This window comes from Prosopis cineraria, unplaced genomic scaffold (assembly GCF_029017545.1).
Source record: "Prosopis cineraria cultivar Desert tree isolate PC_DT_omini unplaced genomic scaffold, ASM2901754v1 PC581, whole genome shotgun sequence".
Classification (NCBI taxonomy): domain Eukaryota; kingdom Viridiplantae; phylum Streptophyta; class Magnoliopsida; order Fabales; family Fabaceae; genus Prosopis; species Prosopis cineraria.
The window spans coordinates 5,409-25,024 of NW_026555906.1; the positions used below are offsets into that span (position 1 = coordinate 5,409).

Here is a 19,616-nt window from a genome sequence, read left to right on the forward strand (position 1 = left end):
GTAAAAATATTTATTAAATAAGTGATGAGATACACATGTAATTTATGATGTGAAAATTTTGTTGAGAAAATATAATTTGAATCTCTGAACTTCACTCAAATTTTATTATAAATATATATATATATATATATGTATATATTTAATATTTTAAATTTTTATATTATTATTTTTTAGTGTTACAGAGAAGAAAGTTATGTTTTTCAGTACAAATCCAAATCAAAGCTTTTCGCCCCCTATAAGAATCGCAGGGTGCATCTTTGTGAAAAGTCTTTCTAAGCAATTTCCATTACACAGTGTCACAGTCTGAGCTGAGTAGATGTCGCTGGAAAACATGTCCAACGCGGCTGTTCACGTGGCTCTCTTCCCTAACGCCGGCATGGGTCATTTAACTCCATTTCTGAGACTCGCCGCGCTACTCGTGGATCGCCATTGCCGAGTCACTGTCATTTCTCCTCAGCCCACAGTTTCTATGGCCGAATCCAAGCATCTCTCTCGCTTTCACTCTGCTTTTCCTCAGGTCTCTCTTCTTCCCTTTCATCTCCTTCCTTTAGATGCTTCCACTGCAAACTCCGACGACCCTTTTTTTCTCCAGTTTGAAGCAATCCGTCGCTCTTGCTGCCTTCTTCCTTCTCTGCTCGCTTCGGCTTCTCCTCCTCTCTCTGCTTTTGTCTGCGATGTGACATTGATTTCCCCTGTTCTTCCAATTACAGAGAGCCTTCGTCTTCCCATTTTCATCCTCTTTACTTCTTCAGCTAGGATGTTATCTCTCTTCTCATCCGTATCCAGATTCATTCCATCCATTTCTGAAATGGATTCTGTTGAAATTCCAGGAGTTTCAACCATACCCAGATCGTGTATCCCTCCTCTGCTTCTTCTTCCCAACAATGTCTTCGCCAAGATATTATTAGAAGACGGTCCCAAGCTCCCAAAGTCATGTGGAATCTTGGTTAACTCATTCGAAGCACTAGAACTGAATCCTCTTGAATCCCTAAACAGCGGAAAAGTGGTCAAAGAATTGCCCCCCGTGTTCCCAATAGGTCCTTTCGTGCCTTGTGAGTTCGAGAAGAGTGAAAATGAAGAACAGAGGAATTCTTCACCATTGAAGTGGCTAAACGATCAGTCTCCTGGGTCCGTCGTGTACGTAAGCTTCGGAAGCAGGTTAGGCATGGCAAGAGAACAGGTAAGAGAAATCGGAAACGGGTTGATGAAAAGCGGGTTTAAATTTCTGTGGGTAGTGAAAGATAAGAAGGTAGACAGAGAAGAAGAAGACGATGTAGAGAAAGTCATTGGGGTGGAGCTGATGAAGAGATTAAAGTCAAATGGTTTGGTAGTGAATGAATGGGTTGATCAAAGTGATATTCTGAGTCACAGTTCAGTGGGAGGTTTCGTGAGCCATTGCGGATGGAACTCGGTGATGGAAGCAGCGTGGCACGGCGTGCCGATTCTGGGTTGGCCACAGATCGGAGACCAGAAGTTGAACGCAGAGGTGGTGGAGAAGACTGGGTGGGGCATATGGAGGAAGACGTGGGGTTGGGCGGGAGAAAATGTGGTGAGAGGAGAAGAGATCGGAGACGCCATTGATGAGATGATGAAGAATGAAGGTTTGAAGATGAAAGCAGAGAAGGTGAAAGAAACGGCGAGGAAGGCCGTTGATGGTGGAGGGAGCTCTGAGATTTCTGTCCAGAGACTGATCGGTGAGTGGAAGAAGATGAACGATTCGTGTTAGGAAATTCAATGGCTTGCTTCGGTTGAATTAGTTCCTATTGGTGGCGCTTATTACTACTCAATGGTTACTTTGGACCAAAGATTAGATAAAATCTAAACTCTGCAAGGAGATGCATGTGCGTAAGGCAATAAGTTTTGTTTTTGTTTAAAAGTCCTGCGTCTTCGATTTCGATTTACTCATTGGCTCAGCGTTGCTTTTTGGATCGAGTCAGATGCCATGCATCAATGTTTTGAAACCTGCATTAGAGGTTGAGCTGAGGTCGTGTTTGTCGTGATTCGACCGGTTAAACTGGTAAACCAATAACATAAAAATTAAATAAAAATAATATATATATATATATATATATATGATGTATAAATAAAATATTAATTTAGCGATGGTGCTTATTTGGATTGCTAGAACTAGAAATAGAGACATGTTAGTATAAGTTTGTAATCTTGAAATAAAATGCTAGAGCTGGAGGCACACCATCATGTTATAATTCACAAGCTTCCAATCTTGATACTAAAGGTGAAATCGCTAAAGATAGAGGTAGAAGTTGGATAAAAAGTTAGAGATTTAGTCTAGGCTATGGAAGATAGATTAGAGATGAGATAAGAGAAGACAAAAGAGAACTAAAAAATAAAAAAAAAAACATAAATATGAGTAATTTAACCTAAATTTTTTATTTTTTGGCTTTGACATGATCTGCTTCAATTTTCGAGTCAAATTTAATTCTCTCAAAATTAGCTTGATTAACTTGGTTTAAATATTAGATTGGCTTAACTGATTGAACTAGGCCATTTTAATCAGCAGGTGGCAGTCGAATTGTTTGATTTCATCTGATTTTGAAAACACTACTATGCACAACAAAAGAAATTGACCAACTTATTATAGCTTGGTAAATACTTAACAAGATGCCATAAATTAAATTGATGATATTAATTAAAAAATTTAACTTTATTTTTCAACACAAAATGATTTGTTTAACCCAATTATGCATGAATTGATTCATTAGACGATTTGTTGAAATTTTACATAAAAAAATTAATAAAAAAATTACATTGAAGTTTTATATAAAAAAATTAATTACTATGAGGTCCGTTAACAACTAACATAAGATAATAAATCTTGCAGTAATTAATTTTTTTGTGTGTAATTTATATGTAATTTTTTAAAAAATAAATAAACCTAGTTTTTTTATTTCAATTAACGCTGCAAGTTTTTGAAACTCACCTAATTAACCCCTGTTGCCGCTGAAACTTTTCCACGACACCATTCTTCAGCATCCAGTCTTCCACCGTCAGAGAATCACAAGAATTGTTTGGGTCACAAGGGAATTGCCTCACCCTTTTATATAACCCACCCCCAAATGGTAGCCGCCCGCCCCCTTGGTTTTAATATTATGTGTGTGTAAATATACATATAATGTTTTGGTTTTATTTTAAATACAACTATTACTTTTTTATTTTTCTATAACCTATTATTATTTTATTTATTTGCTTATTCCTTTATCATTTATTATATTTTTTTCTGTTATCTTTTCACTTTTTCCCTATCTTGTTTTAAGTAAACTATTATAATTTATTTATGATAAATCATTTTTTTAAAATAAGAAATTAAATTTTAACTGCATTTAGTTTCAATATTATTTAAATAACATTTAAATAAATGTAATTTTTTAAATAAAAAGTTAAGAGGCTATTTATTTAATCTCACTCGACCTTATAAATTTTTTCTTTATCAAAAATATGTAATGAAATTAAGTCCTTAAAATTTATTTCATTTTAAGTAAATTCCTTTTACTCAAATAATTACATGGTAAATTTAAATTATCATAAAGTAATTTCTTTTTAATTTTAATTAAGTCCTAAAATTTAAAATGTTACTTTTCTCTAAGCTTAAACTTTTTTAAACTATATATCTCAAGTAACTTATTAGAATGATATGATCACTATGATATTACATTCTGTCCTGAAAATTATCTCATCTTTTTTAAAATCGGGACAAGACAAAAGCGTGCTTAAGCAAAATAGGCAAAAACAAACATATATTTGACTAATGAAAGGAATAAGTTTGATTGATGATTTAGACAATAAGCAAACGCTCATTGTTACAATAACATGCCCAGAAATCAAGTGTTATGACCAAAAACCAATATGCAAACAAACATCGGAGAGACAGGTGCCTGCTTCGGCAATAATATAAAAGCCAAGCAAAGCCACCTCCAACTTCCGCTACAGCTAAATGAAAACATGGCGATAATTTGGAAACAAAAAGCAGAATATCAACAAGCTTATGCCTCTCTTCCTCTCTCCCCTTGGTCAATTATAATCACTTGTTGCTAAGTGTGAAAAGGACTTTACACATTAAATAATCTGCCAACACCTCATACGAGTTTCAGGAGTTGAACACTACAGTGGCTAGAACCCCAGATGGTTAGAACAAAAGCATCTTCAATACCAAGCCTTTGGCCTTGCTGGTTCAGGGAGAACGGAAGACGATTGTAAGTTTGCTAGTGTGACTCGTGGGCATGAGATAGTTTGTTTGTTTGTTTTTTTTTTTTTTTTATAAAAACAACAACAACAACAACAACAACAATAAGTATATTATATTTGGGATAGGATGAGATATCTCAAGAGTGATCTCAAATCCTATCTAATTTTTTTCCCCCCTTTCATTCTATCTTGTAAAGGCTCATTCAATTTGTTTTTAGGTTAAGAAAAACTTAGAACTGGTAATTCAGGCCACGCTTGATGGGGCTAGCCCGAACCAAACTTAAAAAAATTAAGACTAAATTTGACTATATGAATTTTTTTAAAAAAGTAAGATATTTTAAGTCAACAAATCCATATAAACTAACCCAAATTGAGCTTGATTATTAAAATTTTTTAGCTTTATATATATATATAATTGGTAATTTTAATCAAACATGACAAGCCAATCCTACCTGACTGAAAAAAATTAAGATCGAATTTAATTATATAAATTTTTTAAAAATTATGATATTTTAAATTTAATTTAAACAAGTCTAACTCATTCGAATTATCAAGGAGAGACCTGTCCTGTATGAGAGGGACGACGAGGAGAAGTCTCCAGGACGCCGGCTGCTGAATGCAACGTTGCGAATCTGCATTGAGGAGTCTTCTTGTAAAACCTTCCTCCTCATTACCCACGCGCTCCTCTCCCACTTCACAAACCTTGTTAGTCCCATTCTGGCCTTCTCTTTCTACGTGTGTGTGTGTGATTTATGAATACAAATATACAGTAATATAGTATAAATATAAAAAACATTTCAAAACGAATTCTGATCCTTTATCAGTAAATGGGGATTTTAGTTAAAAAAATCTTGAATTTTTAAATACTTATGGATTTTATTAATACAATAAATAATAATACTTCATAACAAAATGATATTATTTTCCATAAAAAATGCTATGCTTTATAATCATATTGAAATATTGATATGATTAAATTGATCATCTAATCTAATTTATTTTAAAATTTTACTTCTAGCTAATTAATAGGGAGGTAACAAGCAATAAAATTAAGAAATATGACATTGAACTCAAATAAATGTTTATGACGGAAATTAGTTCATCACATGAACCATACTGGGTACTGGCTAATAATCATTGAATGAATGAAATCTCAACCAGAGCCTTGGAAAGGCCGGAAAATGACAAAGGCAAAATGCTTCGTCAAATCGTTTTTTTCCTTTCGTGAGTTCGTTCTGGGCCATGTGATATGAGCTAGCCAGAATTATCACCATTGTCGCAGCAATAATTGCTCTTCTTTCTAAGTTAAGTAATCGTGGAAACGGAAGTGAAAACACAAGCGGATTTGTTTTGGACGTCTGGAACTCAGTTGCAGGTATTCTCGCTTTCATATTGCTCTAATAATTAGGGCTCCTCTTTTTTGCCTTAATATCGGAATTTTTCGTTCTTTACTTCAACGAGAAAATCTCTGTTTAGGTTGCGAATTACAACTAAGTAAGAAGTATAAATCAAACTACGAGAGCAGCGTTCCCCCTCCCCACCTTTTTTTGGTTCTGAGCACCTACAGAAAATGCTATTGAAGTATAACTGAAGTATGCCATGCATGAAATTGCATTTTTCTTTTGGTGATGTATCACTGCTAATTATAATTTTATATTCAAATTTGCGCTCTTTTCTGCTGTTTTTCTTCCGGGGCTGCCAAAATAGGTTAATTCAACATCACCAGTAGGGTTACCCGTATTCGTATGTCATAGTGATTGTGGCACGGAAACTGGAAATCTCACCAACAGATAGGAGTTACAGAAATGTATCGGCCTGTGGCTACTTCAGCCACACCCCGGGGTGGATTGCCTACTGACAGCGGGGACTCTGTTGTGACTTTGGATCAAATTCCACGATGGAGTGATGCTGAGCACAAGTCTTCATTGGAGCATGAAATAGGAGGTAAATCTTTTCCTAGCTTATACTTTCCTGATCCTTTAACAACACCGTCAGGAACGGAGGGTGGTGGCACTGAGTCAGTGTCAAAATTTCCTGTTGACCATGAAATCAATTCAAAGATATATTTGTGGAGAGGGAATCCCTGGAATCTAGAAGTGGATGCTGTGGTAAATTCAACAAACGAGGTCAGTGCTTCATAAGTTTTGCGCACCAAAAGTGTTTTCGATACTAGAAGTTATTTGTTGAGTTTCAAATCCGATGAATGTGAATTCTTAGTTGTTATCATCGCATTTTGTTCTATTTTCCTAGCTTATATGGTTTTTCTCAAGTAGGCCGATTGTGAAGCTTCTATGAATATTTTCATTTTCATTTTTTTCCACTGGTTGAAAGTTAAAGCTTAACGCTATCAAAAAAGAAAGAAAGAAAGGAAAAAGAAAAGAAAAAGAAACACACAGATACGGGGAAGAAGAAAGAAAGTTAGCTCGAGCTTCCACGTTATTGTCTCACAAATCATGGACCTCTTATGCCGCATCAAGTAATCATTTAGTACTCCGTCATCTTTAACCTGGTATATTACATCTCGGTATATCCAAGAAGCTGGTGTTAGTATATCTTCATGATGTTTGCTGGTACGGAGGGCACCACAAACTATATGATGACACCAATCGCATTGTTGTTGACTTGTATAACCCAAAAAGCAATGGGCATTTGACGTCCTTGAATTTTTAGCTGTACAACTTCTGCAAAATATTAATTGTGTTCTTTCTTTGGTAAATTTTAATTGCTAAATTAAATGTGGAAATCTGAAATAGCAGCGTATCTTATAGCTTGGTATCCCATACCATAGTATACAAAAAAGCCAGTAATGAATGATGCTAGTTCACCAAACGACTTCTGCATATTTGGTGTCTGAATGCAATGAAATTTTTAGTTGCTGTAGATTAGTTTGCTCATTTAGGGACATAATTCTGAACTCTAATGATGGTAATCTTGTGGATATTTATGCATACTAGTTATCGAAGCGACATCTTTTAACTCTGAAAATATTTTACTGGACCAATTTTCTGTTTCCTCTTAATCTTAATCACATTTGTTTGGTTCTAGTACCCTGTATCTTTTTCCAATTCTGTTTGAGCTTTTTAGTCATTCTTAAAGTTCAAGCCATTAACCCCATACCTTTGATCAGCATGATTATGGAATATAAGAACACTATATTGCATTTTAGATATGGATATCTAATAAATATAATTGGGTAATAGAAATAATATTTCTTACCTGTTTTTAATTTCTCCTGGTCAACAGAACTTGGATGAAGCGCACAGCAGTCCAGGGTTGTTTGATGCAGCTGGACCTGGTCTTACAGAAGAATGTGCAACGCTGGTATAGTGACTTATGGCGTATTAATTTCTTCAATGAAGATATTATGTTCTTTACAATGGTAGCATAGGAGCTTGGGACACATTTATTATCATTAGAATTTTTTTTAATGCTTTGTGATATTGTTTGGATTTATTCTTTGAGGATTTCGTTTGGTAGTTTGGATGAAGATAGCATTTTATAAATTACAGTGGTTCATTATGCATACCGTAAGCTCCAAATAAATTATCTTAATCTAGTGCCATGCTAGGGACTAGTGGAACAGCTTAGTGAATAATGTCTAAGTCAATTTTGTTTCTCATGCCTTTATTTTTGACAGGGTGGATGTCGAACAGGGATGGCTAAAATTACTGGTGCATATGACCTTCCTGCAAGGTTTTTTCTTGCCCTTTGGTTTGGATCTGAGGTCATTTAATCAGACGCCAAGCTACATATTTTGCTGAGGCATTCTAGCTCTTTGATTCTGACACTGACATTATGCTGCCATATCTTATAGCTTTGAAATATATCTGGCAGGAGAATCATTCATACTGTTGGTCCAAAGTATGCTGTGAAGTACCACACTGCTGCAGAGAATGCTTTAAGTCATTGCTATCGCTCTTGTCTGGAGCTTCTAATTGAAAGTGGGCTTCAGAGGTTTTTGTTTCGATTACGTCAAAAATATTCTTGCAAGTTTTGTTTTAGTGAATTGCCTAGCCATGACTTAATTTTCCTTGGCATATGTTTATGCAGCATTGCTATGGGTTGTATTTATACTGAGGCAAAAAATTATCCCCGCGAACCTGCTGCGCATGTAGCTATAAGTGAGACTTTTTTCTGTATGATGTGTTTTCAATTCAGACCGTTTGACAAATATTCTGGGAGTTCAACTGCGTCTTTAGGATCAGAAAAAAGAACATGCTAACCTTTTTGTTTGAGATAAGATGATAAAATTTGTCAATTAATTTTTGTTTTCTCAAGTTAATTCTCTTTCCTATGAAATTAGATTAATTAACAATAAATGAGATAAGATGACAAAATTTGTCTGATTTAGTAGCGGTAAAGAGGGAAAACTGACATGATAGACTGATATTCTCTAATTCATTTGGAAATTTACACTAACGTAGGGCTATTTAAAACAAGACCATAATAGGGAAATTTAAAAAAAGTCAGATAAATGAACAAATAGTAATAAAAAGAGTAATTATAGTTTCCTACACCTAGAATCAATTTCCCATCCATAAGTAGGGAGACAGAATGCTTGTTTTCGCACATAACTCTACCATAATGGGGCGTTTGCAAAACTTCAGTTAAATACATCATGGTTACATCTAATATACTCCCTCCAATTCTTAATATTTCACTTTTAACTACCTCATCAGAAAAAAAAGTTACATGAATAAAATTGTCTAAAATTTGCTTTGGTTTCCATCTTTTTCCCTAATAAAATACCATAAATTTAAGGAAGAAATTCTGTGTCTAACAAATATAAGAAGGGAATTTTTAAAATAAAGTAATTAATGCTTCATAAACTCTTGTAAAGTGACTTTCATTTTGGACCATAAAACTCTTCTCATTGACTTGCATAAAGGACCTGAGACGCATGGTTTATGCTTTCATTGTTGTAATGTTGATGATTACAACTGTCTGATAATTTATAAAAATTCTGGTTCTGAACCTTGTTTCTTTTCTTTTTATGTCATCTATTCAGGAACTGTGAGGCGGTTTCTTGAGAAGCAGAAACACAACATAATTGCTGTTGTCTTTTGCACTACCAGCACAACTGATACAGAAATATGTAAAAGGTATTTTTCACTATTGATGTTTCACTCTGTTGTTGATACCTGCACTGTCTTGAACAGCCTGAACCTTTTTTTTGGGGTGCAAAACCCTGAACATATTTTGAGATGCATTTTTCCCCCCAAACTTGTGTTCAGACTTTGTTCTGCCCATCTTTAATTTTTTTGCCCCCCCATTTCCATCTAGGTTGCTTCCACTTTACTTTCCTCGGGACAAACATGAGGAGGAGGTGGCCTTCTCAAAGCTTCCTGCAGATGTGGGGGATGAGAATGGTGAGACTGTCATAGATGAGCGTAAAATCAGAATAAAGCCTTTGCCTAAAAAGAACGTGTCAAAACCTATGGAAGCTCCAGCTGATCTTCCTGTCAGTGATGTTGGCTTGGCCTGCAGGTCTCAATTTTTAACACTTGAATGATTTACTGCTTATGATATTTTTCTAAAGTATTTTACTGGTCTGTATGGACCATATAATATAATCTTACATTTCTTGTTACAACTTTACAAGTCTGTCATGCTTTATCTTCTCAAGGACTCTAAGCCTCTGATTAATGTTGGGTTAATTATTATTACTCTTTTGAGGCAGAGAGAGAAGATTTGCTTTGTTCCTATTTACAGGGTACTTTAATGATTATCATAGTTACCTTTACTCTTTTGCCCCTATTCAATGTTAGGAAGATTATTAAATGTTAGAGTATTTTATTTTCAGAGTAGGTATATTTAGTAGGGGGTAAAGTTGTAAGCTTGTTAAATTTTTAGACAAAGTTAATGAGGTTTTCCTTGGTTTTGGTGAAAATATTTAAAGTGACTTATAAATAGGATGAGAGGGAGTATTATTTTTGGGTGTCAGAGAGGTTGCAGTGTACTATCCATTTTTTGTCTGCTAGAAGTTGTTCAGGATTTTTTATACCTATATTATAATTCTTAGTACTATTTTGGATCAAATGAACCGCAATAGATTTATGAGTTTCAAATTTCTACATGTGTTTATGCTATGCTTGTTCAACAGAACACTAAACTACCCATCTTTTAAAATCTAGTGAATAAGTTTTCCTTGTCTGGGTGTCTTTAATAGGACTTCAAGTTCATCATACTTAGATTCATTTCTGGATCCTGCCTTTATGTCCTTAATTAAAGATCCTGATCAGAGACGTCAAGAGCAGTGGGAGAGAACTGCTCGAGCACAAAGAGGGTGGAATTGTGCCAGAATGCTTGGATTTGGTGACCTTGGTGGGCCTCCTTTGTCTGCTGCTGAAGAATATTCTCTTCACTCTAGATACCTTTCTAAAGCAAATTCTGCAAATCTCTCTGAAATTGCAGAGATGAAAATTGTGTAAGTGTTTGACTTTCTGCTCCAGTTTTAATTGGAAGCTCCAAATGTTTGTTGGGACTCATTAATTATTGTAATTTGGTGTGTTTGTAATCAGTCCAGCCCAGCAAAATATGATCCCAACCTCTAAATTCAGAGCATTGTGACAACCGAAAAAACCCCACCACTGATAAAACACTGGCATTTAGGAAGAACAAGGAGAAAAATTTCAAGAAAAGCAAGTTGCATGAAATAAAGCCAGCCTCAAAGATACATTGCTGTGAATAAATATCACCCCAGGAGGGGTGGAGTGGGGTCTGTGAGGAATTTTAAGTGAAGTCCTTCTGGGCAACCAGAAATGAATTGAAGTTTGGGAATGCTAAAATCCTCCAATCCTTTATGGCTTCTTCGTAAACTGACTTGGTGAAAAATGTTTGTTTTCCTTAACCAAATAAATGTGATGGTTTCATGCAAAAGGGGTAGACAATAAGGTATTTATGTTCGTGCATTTAATGCTTATATATTTGTTACAGATACCGTGGTGGAGTAGACAGTGAAGGCCGTCCTGTAATGGTTGTTGTTGGGGCACACTTCTTGCTCAGATGTCTTGATCTGGAGCGATTTGTGATGTATGTGGTGAAGGTAAACTTTTTCTTTCTTTGTTTTTTGTTTCGGGGGAGGGGGTGGGGAAGTGGTGAAGGTGACTTAGTTATAGCTAGCTTACAATTTTTACTGTCATTGAGCTAAAGTTTTTCTTCTAGAAAATCTCATCTGCTAGACGTTGAGAATACATAGCACTCTTGCAAGAACTGATTTCTGTTTGTAAATTTGAATCTTTATATTTTTTTTTCCTGTTCCCCCGTTTCCTTTTCAAATCTATTTGAAATCACATCTGGTGTTTAACTTTCAGGAGTTTGAGCCTATAATTCAGAAGCCGTATACTATTGTCTACTTCCACTCTGCTGCTTCTCTACAGGCGTAAGTCTCGTGTGATGGGTTTCTAGAATGTATAGATTGGTTTATTCTTTTGTCCAAATAGAGGATTCCAATATGCCAAGGGCTGTCTTCTTAAAACTAATTTAGAACTTCTTTTGCGAACTAGTATTTCTGTGTGAATTATGCACTTAGATAAGATAAATTGGAACAGTGCCAAACTTCTGCTAATACAATGCCTTTGGTTAATTAGATGAATGGAAGATGAGATTTGACTGTTAAGATATGTTGAATATAGTTGAACCGTTTTGACATTGTATTCATCCGGAAGAGCATGCCAGTTTCCAAGCATTTCACGTTGGTATAAGAATACTCTGCCATTGTTGACATCTACTCCACCCTTGGTTTAATATCAGGACTGCTAGCACTAGTTGCTTAAGATTTACTCATGATGCTTATTATTTGGTTCGTTGACAAAGTTCTCTTCTTCCCGCACTGCTTTTGAGTAAATAGGCAGCCAGATATGGGCTGGATGAGGAGATTACAACAAATACTTGGTCGGAAGCACCAACGCAACCTGCATGTATGAACTTATGATAGCGCAATCTGTTTCATGTTTTTGAGTACTTGTTCTGATAACTTAATCTGAAACGTAGGCAATATATGTCCTCCACCCAACTTTTGGACTAAAAGCAGCAATTTTTGGGCTTCAATTGTTTGTGGACAGCGTGGTATGTTAGAAATTACATTTTACTAGGGGACCTTAAACCTTTTTAAGGACCACATATATTTTTGTTATTGACAAGTTTGTTTCAGGTTTGGAAGAAAGTGGTATATGTTGATCGGCTTCTTCAGCTCTTCAGATATGTACCTCGTGAGCAGTTGACCATCCCAGATTTTGTATTCCAGTTGAGTTCTTCTGTTTCATGAGCTGCCTCCCTGTTTGTTCTTGTTATGTCGAATATTTCACTTCTGATTTATGATTAGACAAGGGAAATTTCGGAAAAGAGGATATAGTTTTTTTCATTTTTGGATTTCTTGGGCTATAAATTTGTGTTGTTGATTCAGGCACGACTTAGAAGTGAATGGAGGAAAGGGTGTTATTGTGGACCCCAGAACAAGATATGTGTATCGAAGACGATGATCTTGTCATTTACACAGTTCTAGCATCAGATGATGAAAGAAGTTTTTTTTTTTTTTTCTGTGCTTGCTTCTTTACCCGATCTGTATCACTGGTGACTGAAAGATGTTTTGTTTGGGCCTGAAATGTTGTGTTCGTTGGTTTTCTAGTTTGTTTTTTCTGTAATTGAAATATTATTTGATTTTGTAGTATTCTAGGTGAGTCCCAAATAATATCCAATACATTTTTGTTGTCTTTTTTTGCTTATAAATGTTGAAGATAGACGGTTGACTGGATTGATTACATGTAAACTCAAAAGGCTGTAGATTCAAATAAAGTCATGCTTCGAAGGTCTTCATTTTTCTTTCATCTCATCAGCTTTTACATTTACATTCCTCTATCAGTCATCGTCATCAGTATCAATCATTCTATATATATGTGTGTGCGCGTGTGCGTGCGTGCGTGTGTGTGTGTATTTATTTGTGCTCATGCGTGTTTATAATCTATATAATCAACAAAAAATTGCATCATTTTTAAAGTTATATAAGACTATTTTGTGTAATTCTCATAGTACAGAAATCCAAGTTAATTCACCCCATTCAACCAGTAAACAATTAAACCACTGTCTTGAATGGTTTAATAATAATGATTTGTTTATCACTAGCTTGATTATGGTTTGATTATGGTTTTGACAATTAATTTTTAAACTAATATTTTAACTAATTCAAAAACTAGTTCAATTTTTAATACCTATCTACAAAAGCTCTAGACCCCTCAGCAATATATAGTGACAATAGGAGTTTATTGTGTGCTAACATATTTTGTTTTCTGGTTTCAATGCATTACTGGAGGGAGCGAAGCAGTTTGATTTCACTCCCTGATCTAACAAAGTGCGTATTTTAATTTTTTTATGATTTCCTTTTTATATTTTATAAAACTTTTTTTTTTTGTCCAGTATATTTTATAAAACTTAATATCAATACATATACAATTATCCCAAGCTTTGCACCGTTTAAGAGGCCCGTTCTTAGTTCACATTAAAGCATTTTAAAATATCTTTACTTTTGTAAAAATATAAAGAGAAATCGATTTTAAACGATTTAATATTTAAAAGAAAATATCTTAAAAAATGAAAAATTGTTCTGGAGCTTCATGTCATGTCTCACATCAGAGAAACTTGAGAAGGGTACTGACTATTATCTAAAATATTCTCCAAATATTTTTTATTATTATTATGTATATATCTTAATTATTATTAGAAGATATTATTTGATATTATTATATAGTTATTAGTCATTATTGTATTTTCTATTTTCTTTGTGTATATAATGTAACTTTTATCTTAATAATAGATACGATATTTTTCAATCCTTCTCTAGTTTCTCTCTCTTGTCTCTAATAGCTCTCATAGTACCAGAATCATATAATTTTTTTTCCCACGATAAGTTAGGTTTTGAAGAGTGTTAGCTTTCCTTCATAGCAGTGTTACCATCTTTTGTCATGAGTTCAGATCTACCTAAATTTATTTTCACATATCCACAGGCAGCTTCGGTAAATCAACATTTTCAGATGTGTTAACCGTTGGATCGTGTTGAAATTTGATCAGCAAGTAAAGAACATCCAACACGTCATTATGAACGGTCAGATCATTGACTAGTTTCTTGGTGTGAGCGCTATGCCATTCGCACTACAATCTTTGGTTTAGATGTTTTTAATCAATTCATTTTCTTTTATAAGCCTTTTTTTTCCTTTAAAAAAAAATGAACAATTCAGATGTTGCTCAATTTATATTAGTTACTTTGAATGGTTACAATTATCGTCTTTGGTTATATATAAATGAGTGTGCTGTATACCTTAATGAGCTAGTTTTTTTGAAAAAAAAGTAATGATGCCATGATATTTAGCTGAGTAAATAGAAATCATGACACCAATAAAAGTTAGTTCAGTTGGTTAAGAGCTGGTCTATAACCCACAAATTCATGAAATTAAATTTCATTGAAAGTACCTTTACAAGCATTTTTTAAACTAGAGATATGTCTTGATCCTGATAAACTTTAAGACTTAATTCACTTAAATTTTATCTTATAAAGAAAGGGGGTGTGGGAGAGAGAGAGAAGGAATCGTGATCCTCACCAACCAGCACAAGTGTGCTGGCCAATTGTCGCACTGTTTTTATCCTCAGACAAGTTGAGTTCTACTTTACACATGAAGACTTGAGGTTTAAGGATTTTTATCCGATCAGTGCAAGTCCTATTTCTAGTCTAATGATAACTTATATCTATCTAATATAATAATTTAATAATCCCTCTTTCTATTCATAAGAAGTAAGATCCTACTCATTATTAATTTTTAATATAAACCCTTTACAATATTTAATAAAATAAAAATATTTATATATGATAAATTTTCAAAAATACCCATGTTTCTTTTACTCTTGACTTTTCCCATTCGCATCCTCCCTCCCTCTCCCCTCCTAATTAACTATACCAATCAAAGGATTGCTTTGGAAAATTAAAAAAACTATATTTAACTACTATTAACTAATTTTCTTAATTTCATGAAAGTTGTCTAGACTTATAAAAATGATCGGAGAGAGTAATATATAATAATATAAACTACCCATTATCATGTAACACTAACATTATGGAATTTCTTGAGATTTCTTCATAACCCCACCCCCACTAGCCCACGATTAAAGGTGCAGTTTACTTCGGTCATAGTGGTGGAATTTATCAAACAAAATGGAGCATAGTGGAAGATTTTTTTAACAAAAGCACAAACTGGTAAATTTCCACTCAGCTCAACAGCACCAAAACTTACTGTACCTTCACTATCGTCATCATCACATTGCCCTTATAAAAAGCCACCCCTCTACACCCGAAAAACATACACAAGTTTCACAGTTCAAGGGAAAAAAAAATCCAAAAACCTGGTGTATAATGGCACTCGAAAAGCCAGCAGCGCCCATCTCAATCTTGTGCTTGATCTTGTTATTATCACTAGCAAATGGTTCTGATGCTGGTGGTATAGCAATCTACTGGGGCCAAAATGGGTTTGAAGGCACACTGGCTCAGGCTTGTAACACAGGAAACTATCAGTTTGTGATCTTAGCTTTTCTTCCAACATTTGGTAACGGCCAGAAGCCTCAGATCAATCTTGCAGGTCACTGTGATCCCTCCATTAATGGGTGTACTGGTTTGAGTTCTGACATAAAGTCATGTCAGGCCAAAGGTATAAAGGTTTTGCTGTCTTTAGGAGGAGGTGGTGGAAGCTACTTTCTTGCTTCATCTGTAGAAGCAAAGCAAGTGGCCACTTATTTGTGGAATAACTTCTTGGGTGGCACTTCTTCTTCTCGCCCCCTTGGACCTGCTGTTCTTGATGGCATTGACTTTGACATTGAAGGAGGCACAACTCAACACTGGGATGAGCTTGCCAGGTACCATCATACTTTAACTTAGCCTCATCCACATGGACCACATCATAACTGCTCTAGTACTCACAATTGAAGCTTAAATTGCCAATTCATTTGAAAATTTTTTGACGTCCCCTTGCCTATGTTTCTTCTCAGCCAACTTCAAACCCAGACAAAGGAAGAGAGTTGTATTAGAGTCTGACAACCAACGAAACAACTCTGTCGAGTCTATATGAAGTGAATAAGAAATACTTTGTCCGATCTTTAATATAAGACCACCTTAATTAGTCCTAAATATAAGACCTATTTCAGATCATGATGGAGCATTTATGATCCTATTTAATTTACCCCAAAGTACCTTAAAAAAAGAAAGCCCACCCACAATTTTTATTTTTAATATCCTATCCAACCCTTCCCCTCATGGAAGGGGATTCCAAGCACATGCATTTCACGCACACTCACGCAATACATACCATACAATAATCCCACATGCCCATACAAATTTTTTCCCCTTAATCACACGGGGGTTTGATTTTTTAACCTATTGCATCAAGGGGTAGGATCACAAGGATCCATTGGGGGCCGCTAAATCAAAGGATCATTAGCGAGCCCACCCACTATTTAAGAATGATAGTTTTGGAAAGACTTCATTTTTTGGAAAAGTTAAGATTGTTAACTAATTCTCATTTTCTACCATAATCCATACTATTCGGTTAAAAGGGTCATATATTAAAGACGTGAAGGAGTATTGTTATTGTTGTTCTTACTTTAAAATCTGACTAACTTGACTGTGGTTACTTGTCAGATACCTAAAGGGGTATAGAAATAAGGGCAAGAAGGTGTTGTTGACAGCAGCTCCACAGTGTCCATATCCTGATGCTTGGATGGGAAATGCCCTAAAGACAGGTCTTTTTGACTATGTTTGGGTCCAATTCTACAACAACCCTCCATGCCAATATGCTTCAGGCTCTATCACCAATCTAAAAAATGCATGGAATCAGTGGGTGTCATCTGTGCCAGCCAACAAGATCTTCTTGGGCCTACCAGCTTCAACTAAAGCAGCAGGCAGTGGCTTCATTCCTGTCTCAGATCTCACCTCCAAAGTCCTTCCTGCCATTAAAGGATCTGAAAAATATGGCGGTGTTATGCTCTGGTCTAGGTACTTTGATCTTCAAACTGGATATAGTTCCTCTATCAAGAACTATGTCTAGAACTTGTTCAAAGTTGTGTAATCATGAACAAACCTATGTAATAGTACTGCAGCATCCATCTGATGGTGCTGCTGTTGTGAAAATGTGAGAGCAATGATGATGTAATAGATCAAGAACATGCTTAAATAAAATGAGACTTTTGCTTTTCTTAACTTTAATGAAACGGACTGAAACGGACAACAGAACTAATACACGAGAGTTACAGAATTGAAGCCAAACGTGTTCCGTTACCCTTCATTAAGCCAATAAAACGTTTAGCATTTACATTTGTAACGTTAGCTGATTACCTGTTTTCGTTCAGAGTCCTAACACTATAAATAGGACTCACTTTGTTGTAAGAGAGGAGACTAGAAATAAAATTCAGAGTTTTCTCTTTTCATTCGGTTTCTGTGCCATTTTGGTATCAGAGCTGGTCCAGAGAACGAGAGAGTGAGTTACAGTTGAGAAAGTACGCCGGAAAGAAGAGAGATTCAGAGGAGGAGTCTCTGACGTCTTCGCGTTTTACAAACCGGGCATTTTCTCAGAAAACTAACATCACCATCGTGCTCAGGAGGTCCGAAAACGTGGAACAAGAGGTTCCCCGTCACCGGAAACAGTCGCACGCGCTGCCACGCGCCACCGTCGGAATACCACGCGCCTCGCCGCCGGTCCACGCGCCGTCACGCGCTATCCGAAGGTTGAAGACGCTGACGTCAGCTGCCACGTCATCGTTCTGACCGGTCAACGACAGGTCAGACCAATAGTTTTATGCCACGTGTCACAGTCGCCACGTCACTGCGCCTAGTCAGCCAACTTTTTAGAAATTACATTTTCGCCCCAAATCTTTCAGTAATTCTAAATTTACCCCTATTTTTATGAAATTTCATATTATCCCCCAAATTTTTTCAGAAATTCCATTTTAACCCCTCAACTTTCCTAAAATTACACTTTTGCCCCTTGATTTTACCTGAATTCCAATTTAACCCCTATATTTTTCATAAATTTCAATTTGACCCATCATTCTTCTAGAATCGCTATTTTACCCCCTAGACAGTCCAAAATCCCCATTTTGCCCCTAGCCTTTTTAAAAAAAAATTCACTTTACCCCTATATCCTTCAACGTTTCCAATCGCACCCCAATCTTTATCCCTAGCCTTGACACTTATTCAAAATGCCTCCAAGACGTAGACATGTGCACGAGGTTGAGATGGAAGAGTTGAGACGTAGGATACGAGAATTGGAAGCCACTGTGGAATTGCAGCAAACTCTGTTAAACAACAACAGAGAAAACTTAGAGAGATTCGGGAAGCAGTAGTTCGTCATCTACTGAAAACCGCTGCCGCCCACGACAACAACAATTCCGCCCTAATGACATCAAGGTTGACGTTCCTGAATTCGAGGGAAGGCTCCAGCCAGACGAGTTTGTAGATTGGCTACAAACTGTTGAACGAGTATTTGAATACAAGGAGATTCCAAATGCGCAGAAAATCAAAATTGTCGCCCTCAAACTCAAGAAACATGCTTCTATTTGGTGGGAAAACCTCAGACGGAAGCGAGAACGTGAGGAAAAGCGCAAGATTGAAACCTGGGAGAAAATGAAACGCCAGCTCACCAGGAAATTTTTACCAGATCATTACCACCAGGATAATTTTATCCAGTTGCAAAATCTTCGACAGAGATCTTTATCTGTAGAAGAATATACTAGAGAGTTTGAACAACTCATGATGAAGTGTGATATTCAGGAGAAGGAGGAGCAAACAATAGCCCGGTACCTTGCAGGCTTAAACACAGATATCAGTCGTCCAGTCCAGCTTCAACAATATTGGATCTTGGATGATGTCATTTCAGCAGACTAACTCCTCAAGCAAGCCACAACCTACTGCAATGCGCAAACCACCATCCAATGCTGGCAAGGAATCTGGTTCCAAAGCAATCAAATGCTTTAAATGCCAAGGATTTGGCCACATTGCTACGGACTGTCCTACACGAAGGGTTGTCACCATTCGAGAAGGATCAGGGTATGAAGCACTTGAAGAAGGTGAGGAGGACGATGAGTTCTACGGCACTGATCCCGTATATGATGAGGAGGTCACACCTGCTGATCAAGGAGAAGCATTGGTGCTTAGACGAAGTCTGCATACAACAGTAGTCAAAGAAGAACCTTGGTTACGACGCAACATATTTCACACTCGTTGCACGGCCCAAGGAAAAGTTTGTAATGTCATCATTGACAGTGGAAGCTGTGAAAATGTAGTATCTAACTACATGGTGGAGAAATTAAAGTTGCCAACACAAGATCATCCACAACCTTACAAGCTTCACTAGCTCAACAAAGGGAATGAGGTAAAAGTTTCT

General features: G+C 36.0%; 3 protein-coding genes across 5 annotated transcripts; all 3 read left to right on the forward strand.

Moving 5' to 3' along the window:
- Positions 1 to 215: 215 nt before the first annotated feature.
- Positions 216 to 1,992, forward strand: LOC129297654 (UDP-glycosyltransferase 708G1-like). Of its 2 annotated transcripts, XM_054936002.1 has the most exons (2): positions 216 to 517; positions 593 to 1,992. In XM_054936002.1, the coding sequence occupies exons 1-2, from the start codon at positions 317 to 319 to the stop codon at positions 1,724 to 1,726; spliced, it is 1,335 nt and encodes a 444-aa protein (XP_054791977.1). In that variant the 5' UTR covers positions 216 to 316; the 3' UTR covers positions 1,727 to 1,992. The 2 variants fall into 2 exon arrangements, with proteins under 2 accessions (XP_054791977.1, XP_054791976.1); XM_054936001.1 differs by having other exon boundaries at positions 218 to 1,992.
- A 3,281-nt stretch (positions 1,993 to 5,273) lies between these two features.
- Positions 5,274 to 13,013, forward strand: LOC129297651 (uncharacterized). 2 transcript variants are annotated; one of them, XM_054935997.1, is made up of 15 exons: positions 5,294 to 5,578; positions 5,911 to 6,329; positions 7,447 to 7,524; positions 7,841 to 7,896; positions 8,038 to 8,157; positions 8,254 to 8,324; positions 9,212 to 9,305; positions 9,487 to 9,690; positions 10,373 to 10,630; positions 11,140 to 11,248; positions 11,517 to 11,584; positions 12,053 to 12,122; positions 12,196 to 12,270; positions 12,356 to 12,447; positions 12,608 to 13,013. In XM_054935997.1, the coding sequence occupies exons 2-15, from the start codon at positions 6,009 to 6,011 to the stop codon at positions 12,681 to 12,683; spliced, it is 1,692 nt and encodes a 563-aa protein (XP_054791972.1). In that variant the 5' UTR covers positions 5,294 to 5,578; positions 5,911 to 6,008; the 3' UTR covers positions 12,684 to 13,013. The 2 variants fall into 2 exon arrangements, 1 of the variants encoding a protein (XP_054791972.1); XR_008590229.1 differs by lacking the exons at positions 12,356 to 12,447; positions 12,608 to 13,013 and having other exon boundaries at positions 5,274 to 5,578; positions 11,956 to 12,122.
- A 2,538-nt stretch (positions 13,014 to 15,551) lies between these two features.
- Positions 15,552 to 17,434, forward strand: LOC129297653 (hevamine-A-like). The gene is made up of 2 exons (XM_054936000.1): positions 15,552 to 16,095; positions 16,877 to 17,434. Exons 1-2 carry the CDS (start codon positions 15,599 to 15,601, stop codon positions 17,280 to 17,282), a joined length of 903 nt encoding a protein of 300 aa, XP_054791975.1. The 5' UTR covers positions 15,552 to 15,598; the 3' UTR covers positions 17,283 to 17,434.
- The last annotated feature ends 2,182 nt before the right edge of the window (positions 17,435 to 19,616 follow it).

Excerpts from the sequence above, each read along its gene's own strand:
- LOC129297654 (XM_054936001.1), top strand. The coding sequence starts at position 317 with ATGTCGCTGGAAAACATGTCCAACGCGGCTGTTCACGTGGCTCTCTTC.
- LOC129297651 (XM_054935997.1), top strand. The coding sequence starts at position 6,009 with ATGTATCGGCCTGTGGCTACTTCAGCCACACCCCGGGGTGGATTGCCT. Across the intron at positions 8,158-8,253 it reads ATTGAAAGTGGGCTTCAGAG|CATTGCTATGGGTTGTATTT; the intron begins GTTTTTGTTTCG and ends ATGTTTATGCAG. Across the intron at positions 9,306-9,486 it reads GATACAGAAATATGTAAAAG|GTTGCTTCCACTTTACTTTC; the intron begins GTATTTTTCACT and ends ATTTCCATCTAG.
- LOC129297653 (XM_054936000.1), top strand. The coding sequence starts at position 15,599 with ATGGCACTCGAAAAGCCAGCAGCGCCCATCTCAATCTTGTGCTTGATC. Across the intron at positions 16,096-16,876 it reads CACTGGGATGAGCTTGCCAG|ATACCTAAAGGGGTATAGAA; the intron begins GTACCATCATAC and ends GTTACTTGTCAG.